The sequence below is a fragment of the Gracilinanus agilis genome, chromosome 2, assembly GCF_016433145.1.
Source record: "Gracilinanus agilis isolate LMUSP501 chromosome 2, AgileGrace, whole genome shotgun sequence".
NCBI lineage: Eukaryota > Metazoa > Chordata > Mammalia > Didelphimorphia > Didelphidae > Gracilinanus > Gracilinanus agilis.
In genome coordinates this window covers 298,757,207-298,769,759 of record NC_058131.1, presented here as the reverse complement: position 1 = coordinate 298,769,759, position 12,553 = coordinate 298,757,207, and the positions used below count along the sequence as shown (strand labels likewise).

Sequence of the window (12,553 nt, the reverse complement as noted above, 5' to 3'; positions counted from 1 at the left end):
TCTCAAAGCCTTCCTTCCCAGAAAGTCAAAGTCACAGGAATAGTAATTAGAGGACCTAAGTTCGAGCTCCAAGTCTCCTACTTACTACCAGTATGATCTTGGTAACTTCAGTGACTTCTCATGGCTGTTTTTCCTCATCTATAAGGTTAGAGACTAGGATCATAAGATTTAGGACTGGGCAAGATCTCAGATCATAAGGCCATGGCTTTAGGTATGGAAGGGACCTTAGAGGACATCTAGTCTAGATCACCTCCATTTTGCACATGAGGAAACAGACCCAGAGAAGTTAAGACTTATGTAGAGTCTCACAGTAAGTTAATGACAGAATTCCAACTAGAACCAAGCTTTATATAGTACTATTGTCCCTGATTTATATAGTACTACTACCAATATCTACTACTACCATCACCACTACTACTACTAACACCACCACCACCACCATTGCTACTACTACTACTGCTGCTGCTGCTGCTGCTGTTGCTGCTGCTGCTGCTGCTACAACTACTGCTACTACTATTAATAATAAATAAAAAATAGCTAACATTTATGGAGCATTTATATGTCTAGCTAAGTGCTTTCCAATTATTATCTCATTTGTTCCTTGCGACAACCCTAGGAAGTAAGTGCTATTATTATATTATCCCTGTTTTATAGGTGAGGGAACTGAGGCAAACAGCTTAAGTAATTTGCCTGGGGTCACACAGCTAGGGATTGAGGTTGAATAGGAATTGGAAGTTTTCCTGACTCCAGGCCCAGGGCTCCGTCTATTGTACCACCTCCATGCATCCCAGAGCATCACAGGTTAGCCAACTTAGATTAAGTTTAGGATTTTAAAAATTGACTTATGAACTAACCAATGTTAGGTCCATACTTCCTCCCTTCATGACATTGGGCAAGTCACTTTCCCCTTTTAGTGAGAGGAGAACATTCAGTCTCACTGTGTGCTCCCTCATTTCCACTGTGTTCTTCCCATTTAACAATTTATAATGAACACAGTGTCCTAAAAGTGAAGATGTTTTAAGGGCAGCACAACAGGGTATAATAAACAGAATATTAGATATGGAGTCCAGGCTTGGACTAAAATCTCAGCTCTGTTTCTTAATACTTGTGTAACCTTGGGAAAGTCACTTAACTTTTCCTTGTCTGTAAAATAAAAGAATTAGATGGCAGGGCTCTCTTGGCAATAGTTCTGCCCATGAGGTAGCTGACCTTATTTATCTTGCCTGTGGTGCAAGCTACTTTATTAAGCCATTGCAGATAAACCAGGGAAGAGATGGAAGGAGGGAGAATTTTGGTAGAGAAATAATGTCATGCACTTTGCTGGCTTATCCTGCTGATTCCTCTTGGCCTGCTGGGAAGATGGCTAACCTGTCCTCCTCCAAGAGCTCCAGAGAAACCCATCTCCTAATTCCCAGATAGTCCAGAGGGGTTGTATTGATACATATTCTGGATGAAAAGTGACTCCCAGCCCAGCTGTGGTCTATCATATCATATCCTATGATAGATATGAGATTGGTAGGGCAGTCTTGATTTCTGCCTCACCAGGAAGATCTTAGAATATCCTACATCTCTTTCACCTGATTACTTTCTAAAAAATGAGTGATACATTTTATTTTGACACCACAGATACTTTTCAGATGTTTCCGACAAACATCTTCATGAAGTACATTCCCTGAAAAAAACAACAGATTATCAATTGATTGTTAACAGAAAGGAGAAAACTTTGGTAGCCTGATACTAGCATTGACCATTACAATTGACTATAGAGTTGTTGGTTTTTCACCCCTTTCATGCTGACTTTAATTTACATTGGTGTAGTCATGGTATATTCTATTCTTGTGGCTCTCTTTTTGACACTCTTCATGCAACTCTTCCCATGCTTCTCTGAATCCTTCAGTTTTGTCATCCTTCGGCATGGCAAGATTCCACCATTTTCAAATGCCATAATTTTTTCCTCTCTTATAAACATTTTGTTTCTAGCTTTCTGCTGTTGCAAATAATGCTATGAACATCTTTGTATGCTCGGTCTTTCCTTACTGTCAGTAACGTCCTTGGGGTACTGTCCTAGGAATGGGATCTCTGGATCAAGGTGTGGACAATTCAATAGTTTGTCTTGTATCATTTCATAGAGATGGTGAGGTCCAGTCTTCTCACTTTACAAATTAGTAAACTGAAGTACAGGATGGGAAGTACCATGAGCAAGGCCACAAAAGGTGATAAATAGCAGATATGGAACTGGATACCAAGCCTTATAACTCCAGATCCAACGTTCTTTCCATGGTACGTTTCTTCTTATTTAGGCAGGTTGCCCACACCTGTGGGAAGGAATTGCCTGCCTTTCAGCGATAGGTGTCATAATAACCCTGCATGAAAGAGTGACCTTAATTGGCAGCTAATGGATTTGAGCTGTCTCACTATGTCACCAGCTTCACTGTCATCAGCCTCCCAGATCTGGTACTGATTCATAACTTAAGAATACAAATAACCAGCCCTTAAGCCACCACAAGTGCTGCTGGGAAGTGATTGATGATCATAATAATTGATAGTGATAGGGATGAAAATTATTATTGACAAGAAATCAAGGAGAAAATGAATGTCATAATATTGAAGTAATTGGGAACAAAAATGTAAAGCAGCAAGGTATAAGCCCTGCAAAAACCTTTAAGAAGACACTTATAATGACTGCTTTAGGGATTCAGAAAAAGGAAGAAAATCACAAAGAAATATGAGTACTCCATAAAATGTTAACCATTTGCTTTTAAAAAGGGGGAAAAGACTTTCTTGGTTACATCCTATTGATAACATCAACTGCACAAAACATTTTAAAAAGTCAATATGAGCATTGGATTTTCTTTGGTTATGGGGTCTGGGGAAGATGAATTTTTTTTTTCTTTTCAAGAAAAAGATTTCCACTTGAGGCAGTTGACTGCTAATGAATTGAATCTGAAAGACAGCATCCCCAGTAATTTTGTTGTTGGATAAACTCAGATTGTAGAGCTCTTCTGGAGCTGGAGTGAGTATTTACAACCCTGAGGTCATATTCTCCCAGAAAGGTCTTAACCCTGATCCTGCCCAGCAACCTCATGACCAGAGCCGAGGTCAGAGACACTGGATTCTGGTGGACTAGTGTGACTGTTTCAAAGATGACATTATCCGAGTAGTTATTTTTAAAGACTTGACCATTTCCCAAGAGTATTCACATCAATTGCTCCAACCAGACAAATGAACAGATATCCTACTAAGCTGAGAGACGAGTTCAGTTTTGGAGGAGACACTGGCAAGAGACATCACAAAGGGATCTGGAACCCATGCTGATCAGGAAAAAGTCAACAGACATTCCTAGCATGCCTACTCTATATGTAAAAGGTCCTCTGTTAAGCCAGAGGGAGACTGCAGAGCTGATGTGAGAGAGGGGCTTCTTCTAATCTCCTAGAGGAAATAGCCAATACATATGCTGACAAGTTATCCAGGAGATAAGTCAATAGGATAGCTAGTTAGGAGTAGAGGAGCTCAAAAGAGGGTAGGATCCCTGTGGTATGAGAGAGTCTCTAAGGAGGAGGTGAGACTTAAGCTGGGCCTCCCTGAAGAAGGATGGATGTTGAAAAGGTAGGGAGAAGGAGTGGGTGGTATCGTGGGAAAGATGTTAAACTTGTAATAAGGGGACCTGAGTTTGATCTTCTCTGACATGGGGCAATTCTCTTCTTCATTCTGGGCCTCATATTCCTAATCTATGAAATGAGGGGATTGTACTAGATGATCTCTAAAGTCCATTTCTGAATCTATAAATTGAGAGAATTGGACTAAGTGATTTCCAAGGTCTTTCTTGGCTCTAAGTTTATAATCTGATGCTCAATGAAGGGAAAGGGATAAACATAGGCACAAGAGAGAAACTTGAAAGGTTCATGAGAGAAAAGGAAAAGAAGGGGGAAAGCATTTGTTAAGCACCTACTATGTGCCAGACACTTGATAAGCTATTTACAAATCTCATTTGATCCTCCCAACAGCCCTCTGAGGTAGGTGCTATTATTGTCTTCATTTTATAATTGGGAAAACTGAGAACTTACAGAGGTTATGTGACTTGCCCACAGGCACACAGCAAATAGTAGGTATGAACTCGGATTTTCTAGATTCCAGAGCCAGAGATCTATGCAATGTACCACCTACCTGCCTAAATGGTGGGCAGGGGGCAGAATAGGGGTGATATGTTTGTTTGTAGGTTGTCAGCTCAGGATCTTCATAGCCCAGAAAGTCTTTACATGAGGCATTAGCATTGAGATTTCTATATTTGAAGTATCCTGATAGAATCCAAAGAAATGCCTAGTTTTGACCATTGAGAAAAGCCCAGTCATTCATTCATTCATTCATTCATTGGAAAGAGCACTTTTTCTTGAATGAGAGGACCTTAGTTCAAATCTCACCTCTGATGCTTATTATCTGTGTGATCTTGGACAAAACTCTTAGCATCTCTGGGGCTCAGTTTCCTTATTTATAAAACGAGAGGGGGACTAGGTATATCATCTATGGCAATGGTGTCCACATCAAATAGAAATGGGGTCTGCTAGACTACAGAAGCTCTGCAGCTTGCATATTGACCTAAATTTAAAATACAATATTACCTATGTTTTATTGTATTTTTATTTACTTCATTAAATATTTCTCAATTCCATTTTAATCTGGTTTGGGGAGCACTAGGGAATGCTGTGGGATGCATGTTTGATACCTCTATTCCATGGTACCTTTTAATGCTAAATCAATGATTCTGTTCTGCAGCGGCACTAAGAAGGGAGGGGAGACACACATAAGTATATCAGAGGGATGCCATCAGTGCTAGGTGAAGTCTAAGAGGGAAGTGGTCTTTTTTAGGAAGTGTCAGGGCAAGTTTTCTGGAGGTGGCACCAACCAGTGCAGATGGGCACCTCTGCAACTTATAGCTACCTGGTACACAAGGTTAAGAGATGTGCCCAGGGTCACTCAGTCAATATATGGGAGGGGTGCGACTTGAACCCAAGTCTTCTTGGTCCCAAGCCTTCTCTTTACCCACTACTCTTGGGCTTTTTTGTTTGTTTATTTGTTTTTAAACCCTTACCTTCAGTCTTAGAATTGATACTGTGCATTAGTTCCAAGGCAGAAGAGTGATAAGGACTAGGTAGTAGGGGTTAAAGGATTTGCCTTTAACCCCTTGTATGCCTTGTCTGAGGCTAGATTTAAATCTAGGACCTCCCATCTTATGCTTGGCTCTCAATCCAGAATTTTACAGGGAGGAGGTAGGAAGAATTCAATAAATGAAGAATAGAGAGCAGAAAGTAGGACTACTTGGCTAAAGCAGAGATAAGTTGAGGGGAGCCGTAAGAAATAAGGCTGGAAAGGTATCATTGGAAGGAATTTTTCGGTATTGTCTTTGCAATTCCAGAACTAAGGGTGGAATGATGTGAAGGGAGCAGGCTTCCCCTAAGAATAAGGCTGCTCTGGCTGCAGTTATCTGGGTGGATTGGCTTCTTGAGAGGGTCAAAAGGAATATACACGTTAAAATTGCACCATGCCTGTGTTTCTATGGAATTAAAGACAGAATGAGTTTGGATCTCTGTTTCTTCCTCCCTTTGGCTTCCCCTTCCCTCTCCTACCCTGCAAGTGACTAACCAGACTGAGGATCTAGGAACAAAAGTGATTAAGTACTTTCTGGGACACCTTTAACCTTCCAGAGCTCTTTTCATAATTAACTTTGGCAGCTCCATGTGTGTCTCATAAGCATTTCAATATTCTGTAATCACTGCAATGCCTGTGGTTAAGGTGTCTTTGCTTTGTTTCTCTCTAGGATCCAGCTGGGGAAGTTTACCGAGAAACAATCAGCGAGGAACATTTTCGTCTAGAAGGTATTTGAACAAGAATCCTTCCTTAATCAGAGCCTGGGAGGGGACAAGAATGCTTCCTTAATCAAAGGCTGGAAAGGGGGAAGCCCTGGTTGGCCAGCCCTGTAGGATTCCCAGAAAGTCTAACAAGTAGTGATTTAGCACCATGTTTGCTGACAGACTCTTCAGGCCATGACACACTTGGGGACTGGTCTGTTCAGTGAAATAATTGGGGGTAAGGGGAGGGAGGAAGAAGGGGAATTTGCAGGGCTATGTTCATTGATGAGATTGGAGAAATCAGGATTCAGTGGACCCAGATTCTACTGGATCTTGGCGTAGAACACTGGACTTGAAGTAAGGAAGCCCTAAATTTGAATCCTGCCCCAGAGACTTACTAGTTGTGTGGTTGTGAGTGACCTCTGTCTAATTTTCCCACATCTGTAAAATGAGGATAATAACTGTACCTACCTCCCAGGTTGTTATCAAGATAATGTTTGCAAACTTTAAAGCTCTATATAAACCTGCTATGATCATCATCATCATTATTATTATAACCCTCACTTTCTAGCTTAGTATCAATACTGTTTGTTGTTTCCAAGATAGAAGAGTGGTAAGGGCTAGGCAATTGAGTTAAGTGACTTGCCCACAATCACACAGCTAGGAAGTGCCTGTAGCACCAATTTTTTTCTAATCTGCAATAGAACAATTGAGGCAGAGCTCTGACCCAAATAATTATGCATTAGAAGGACCTGACCTCTTCCAACAAATAGGATCCTAGACCTTCTTTACAGTCTGAGACTCCTACCTTTTCCATAGTATAGCTTTTATTCCCTTCAGTGCCCATCTCTGTCCTTATATGCCTGGTCAGTCCAGGCATCAGTGTGTTATCTCATTAGTGGACTTCAGTGGTATACCGCTTGGTCACGTTGCTACCAAACAATAAGTGGACGTATAACAACCAGCCCATCTACATTCCATCCTTATGGCTCATGCCTATACAACTACTAAGTATCTGAATTAGGATTTGAACCTAGGACTTGCTGATTCCAAGTTCAGTGTCCTATCAGGATTCTCAACCTTTTGTTGATATAAAGTCAGAAGGAAGTGACTTAGGGAAACACAGGATATAATTAATCCTCATCACAATCCATTGATTGGTAAACAGGGATCTTGGGGGGGGGGAACCAGTTTTGACCTTTGGTGTCCAAATCTTCTTCCAAGGTCATGGAGAGGGTGGTGATTTTAGGAGGAAAGAATAAAAAGAATCAAGTCCCATTCAGAAGTTCTGGCTCAGATACGGCTCTGAAGAACCTTTTGGAGACTAAAAGCTGGTTTTGATCCCTGAAGGGTTCATAAAACTTAGAGATGGCTGATACCTAAGCAGTCATGTAATCTACCATATTCTCCATCTATTCTCCCTACACCCCATTTTATAGATAAAGAAACTTGTGGCTCAGAGAAGTTAAGCAACTTGACCATGGTCACATTAAGTAGCAGAGCTGGGATTCAGGTTCAGGTCCTCTGAGTCCTATTTTACCATATTACTTTTTATCTGGAGAGGTCTTAAAGAGTCATGTGTCAACTGGAGCAGCTCTGAACTCTATAGTTTAGACTTCAAGACTGAGTCTTTTAGGATTAAAGGAGTCAGGTTTTGGGGGGCATTTCACTTGAGAGAGGAGGTCTCTTTTTTGGGGTGTGGGCAGAGGTCATATTCTGGAAATAGATGGTGTCTGGAATATAAAAAATAGAATCTTTTGAATGCCCAGTAATGCTCTTATTTTCATTAGAAAAGAGTTAACTGGAAGAGAGAAGGATGGGGACAGAGTGTAGAGCATCATTGGCAAAGTATTGGCCCGAATGCCCAGTTGGCACTCAGGGAGCTGCTCCATTCCCCCTCTTCCCAGTGCCCAAGGACATTTTTTGCATGTTCACCTCTCTGTCTAGTCCCCCAAAGCAAGCACTTCCTTCCTCTGCTTTCTTGGGTAATGGTGGGGTGGGGCTCACAGACAGCTTGAAATTGCCTACTGGGCAATGGCACTCAAAAAAAATGTTGGCCAGTGCTGGTATAGAGCTAGTCAGCTGGGATGATGGAGGACAGAGGGAAGTAAATTGGATGATAATCTATACATCTTAGTGGGAGGCAGGGACCTGACCCCCTAGATATTTTCTCTGCCCAGTGACTTGATTGACTACTAGTAGTTTATTCTACCCTGGCACCTGAGGAGTTCCCAAACCTATTTGCAAAATAAGGAAACTGAGGCAGAGTGGTGAATTGGCTTACACAGGGACATAGCCAGCATACAGCAAAGATGGGAAGATGAGGCTCTATGGTCTTGTCAAGCAATTTCCCCCATGAACTTACCCTCTAATGTCAATGGTGTGGTCTAGACAATTTAGTGAGAGCAAATCACAAGCTAGGTAGGGCAGTTTGAGAACAGAAAACTGCATGTCAAGGATGAGAGCCGCTTTTGCCGCTTCTCCACTGCCTGTATTTACACAAAGAATTGGAAGCTGCGCCTGGATGAGCAAGGGCTCTGATGGTCATTTCATTTCCTGGGACACCACCCGTTCGGTCCACTGCCGTTTCCTTTCTGAATGGAGGCAATGTAGCGTGTACCCAGAGAAAGCCTGATGAGCTGATGAGCTGAGTCTGACTGCTTGGGCTGAGAAATGCCAGTACCGTGAATCACTCTGTTCAGGCTGTCAAGCCCTCTCCTGTCAATGTCAATTAGCTACGGCATTTGGGGATGTGAAATGGGCTTTTCCAGTGGGCCGGGATGGAAACCAAATGGAATCAATCTGTTCGTGGTACTTTGGCAAAACTCACCTTTATCACTTCATTTTTCACATTCGAAGTCTTACAGACAGAAAACCAAAAGGAAACCAGGCATGGGTAAAGGAGCTAAGTTCACATTGGAAACTTTCCATCAATCTCAATGATAATAATAATGAATAATAAAAATAGCTCACTTTTATATAAAACTCTAAGGTTCTAAGGTGCTTTCCTTTTAATAGTCCCATGAGTTAAGTGCTAGAACAGGCTATAAATATTTTGCAGATGAAGAATCTGAGGATTACAGAGGGAAGTGACTTATCTAAGGTCACAGTGCCAGTACCAGGATACAATCTCAGGTATTTCGGTCTCTGGATCTAGCCTAATCTATACTCATGGCTCTTTGATTTTGTTGGTATTGGTATACTTTCTACTGAAATAGACTGCGGTCCCCACTATAATTTATTAGATAAATGATGCTATTATAGAAGGGACCAAAGTGAAAAAATTCATTACCCCAAGGCCGACCTAGTGAAGACTCTCTGAACTTAGCTCTGCTGGTCCTCAGAGAATACCTGTTGAAGTCTGTGACTGGACTTATTCTTTCCATGATTATACCCTCACTAAAAAGGGGGGACCCTCAGTCAACAAGCATTTATTAAGCACCTAATACCAATCAGTCAATAAATATTTATTAAGCACCTACTCTGTGCCATGTACTGTACCGAGTGCTGGAAATAGAAAAAGATAAAAAATGAGTTTCTCTCTAGGAGCTCACAGTCTGAAGACAGTGTCCTTGGGTCACAAATATAATGACTTTATTTCTGTTGAACTTTCAACTGAAACAGGTCATAATCTCAAATGCATTTTACCCATAGCAAAATGGTTTGACCGGTGGATAGCCACACTGGGTGTATCTGAGGGGAAGTTAAGTTCCATTCATTTTAGGGCTATTCCATTCATCTTCATGACTGCTCAGTTCCTAGTACAGGAAACTGAATATACAGTAACAGTGCGGCTACTAATGAGAATGTTCTTCTCTGCAATGCAGTCAGCCCTTCTGGAAATATGAAACTTCAGTGCCTGTAGTGTCTAAAGGGTCCCAAGTTAGCTTAGGAATGGCCAGCAAACAGCAGAGGGAAATTAGCATTTCCGAAGCTGCCCTGAGACCAACTTCACACTGCTGCTGCTTCTGCTTCTTTTGGAAGGACCAAGAGAGCCCTCAGCCCCTCAGAAGAACTGGCCAAGAAAGGGTAAGGGAAGAAACAATTGACTCTTCATTTGGGGTTTTTCTCATGGCCAAGTTCATTGCCTTTTGGAGGGCTTGAGAGGTGTTTAAAGGGGAAAAAAGGCCATCTGAGGCATGAAGATAAAAAGAAGGCTCCTAGCCATCCATAAAGAAGCGGGATTTAACTCCTGTGTTGTTATGGAAAGCTGGATCAAATCCCCTCCTCTTAACAGACTTAACTAGCCCACTGCAAAAGCTCAAAATCCCAAGATTAAGATTGTATTTGGTAAGAGGGCTAGAGCATTAGTGCTTCCTTTTGAACTATAGAAAGAACAAAGTAAACATCAAAAGCATTAGAGCCGTGAGAGCCGGATTGTTGACTTAGTGTTCCTGTGACTAGAGGTTATGCTTGGAGAGTGGCCACTCTTATTTACTCAGTTCCCTGGCCTGGCCTGTCCACAGGACAGGGGAGGAGAGAAGACAAGACAACCTTATCTGACCTTTTCTCATCTCTGTCACCTGACTGAGGTCCCACAAACATCCCGCATCTACTGTGATCGTCCGGCTTCCTCAGGTGGTCTCGTGGGGTTCACAGAAAACAAAGGAGGTGAAGAAGAGGTGTTGAACCCCTGCTCAAAGCTATTGGCTTCCCTTCAGCTCTTTACCCTCTAGTCAGGGGCTAGCGACCTGTGACATGCAGGTAGATACTTTTATTGGCATAGACCCTCACCCATGGCAATCAAAACAAGAATCACTTGCATTTGTCTAATAATTTGTGCTGTTAAGAGGGTTCTTTCATCACAGCAACCCTATGGACTGGTTGCCACGGTTACCCCTCCCTCAATATGCCCAGGAGACAGCAGCGTTCAGCGTAGTCCACTTTTTGACCGAGATTTGACTCCAGTGTCCCCACCTCTCTCCCCTTCAAACACCAGAGGGAAAGGGATTAGAAATTTGGTATATTTCCTGTCTGGAAACAGTAAAGGCACAGGACCTGTTTGTAAAAACCTCTGTTCTTTGAAAATCTTATGGTCATAAATTTAGAATGGGAAAGGACCCTGGAGGTCATTCCATGAAACCTCCTTACTTTACAGATAAAGAAACTGGGGCCAAGACAAGTTAAGTGACTTGTTTGGGGTCACACAGCTATTAAGTATATGAGATAAGTCTTCCTGACCGTCTAGGCCAGCACTCCATCTACTGTGCCAGGCTCTCTCCCCTCTTGTATCTTGGCTGCCTCCTAGTTTTTAAGGAGCCTTAAAAGGAGGCTCTCTGTGCTCTTCTCTCCCTAACTCGGGGTCTCTCTGTTCTTGTCTTTTCCTGTCTATCTGTACCTTTGACTTTGGAGGTAAAAGTTGCAGTCAGCTCTGTATGGGTCTCTGACATAGTGCTATCTCTCTGACTCTCCCGTTTCAAGTTTGACAGTCACACGAGTCCACTGAAGTCAAGTTTAAAAGTGAATTCCTCTTTGATCAAGTGACTAATTCCACTTTCCTGTTCTGAAAGGCCCATCTGGGTTCTGTCTCTCTCTTTCTCCCTCCCCTAAACATCATCTCCAGCTTTGTGGCCTTGTGCTCAAAACGGTTGTTGGGGGAGTTAACTTTGGCAGGCTGTGATGTGTGTAGTTGGGAGACCTTCAAGGATAGAGAGTTCCCCAATCGCTATCACCACTGTCTTCCCATCCAGTGGGCTCCTCTCTCATTAAACTATGAATTAATGCAATCGAACAGTTGGAAAATACTTGAGAAGGGTACAGAATAAGGATAGCAGCTTCAGGAAGCTGGAGCTGGCCGGAGGACAATTCACATTGGTCATTATTTTGTGTCAGTTTTCAAAACTTGGATTGAATTGGACACTTTGGTCAGTATCAATAGCTAAGTGTCATATGCCAAGTATATTAGAATATATTGGGGGGGGGCAGCTGGGTGGCTCAGTGGATTGAGAGCCAGGCCTAGAGATGGGAGGTCCTGGGTTCAAATCTGGCCTCTGACACTTCCCGGCTGAGGGACCCTGGGCAAGTCACTTGACCCCCATTGCCTAGCCCTTACCACTCTTCTGCCTTGGAGCCAATACACAGTATTGACTCCAAGACGGAAGGTAAGGGTTTTAAAAAAAAAAAAGAATATATTAGGGGGGCAGCATGGTGCAGAGGAAGGAGTACATGTTCTGGAGAGAGAGGTCTTGGGTTGAAATCCTTGTTTCCTATCCATGAGGTCTGGAGCAGGTCACTTCATCTCATTAATTCTCAGTTTCCTTATCTGTAAAAAGGGGGAAATGGGTTCCTTCCAGCTCAAAGTCTGTGTTCCCATAATAGTCAACCTTCTTTCCTTCATGGTAGAGGTAGAGAACTGGCCTTGGAGCCATGAAGACCTGAGTTCAAGTCTTGCTTCTCACACCTAATGACTATCTGACCCTCTTAACCTCTTCTCCATGTTTTAGGCATCTCTCTCAAGATTAAAGTTGCAGACAAGGTGCTAGCCTGATTTGTAGTATCTTTCTTGGTCTTTCCTGTACAAGTGAAATCACACAGCCAGTCCTTATCCTTGTCTTAGTATCACAGGTTTTTAGCATTGGAAGGAACTTTAGAACTACTACAACTTCCTCATTTTACAGAGGAAGACACTGAGGCACAAAGAGGGGAAATAACTTGCCTTGAGATATTCAGGCAATAACAGAGGCTGGATTCAAATCTGAGTCATAAAACTC

At 42.4% G+C, this 12,553-nt stretch overlaps 1 protein-coding gene across 1 annotated transcript in view; it reads left to right on the top strand.

Annotated features, from left to right (window-relative positions):
• The window catches only part of NKD1 (NKD inhibitor of WNT signaling pathway 1), a 129,854-nt gene that overhangs the window by 85,053 nt on the left and 32,248 nt on the right, over positions 1-12,553 (top strand). The window contains exon 4 of the mRNA XM_044661419.1: positions 5,813-5,870. Within this exon, the coding sequence (XP_044517354.1) occupies positions 5,813-5,870 (58 nt within the window). The remainder of the gene's footprint in view (positions 1-5,812; positions 5,871-12,553) is intronic.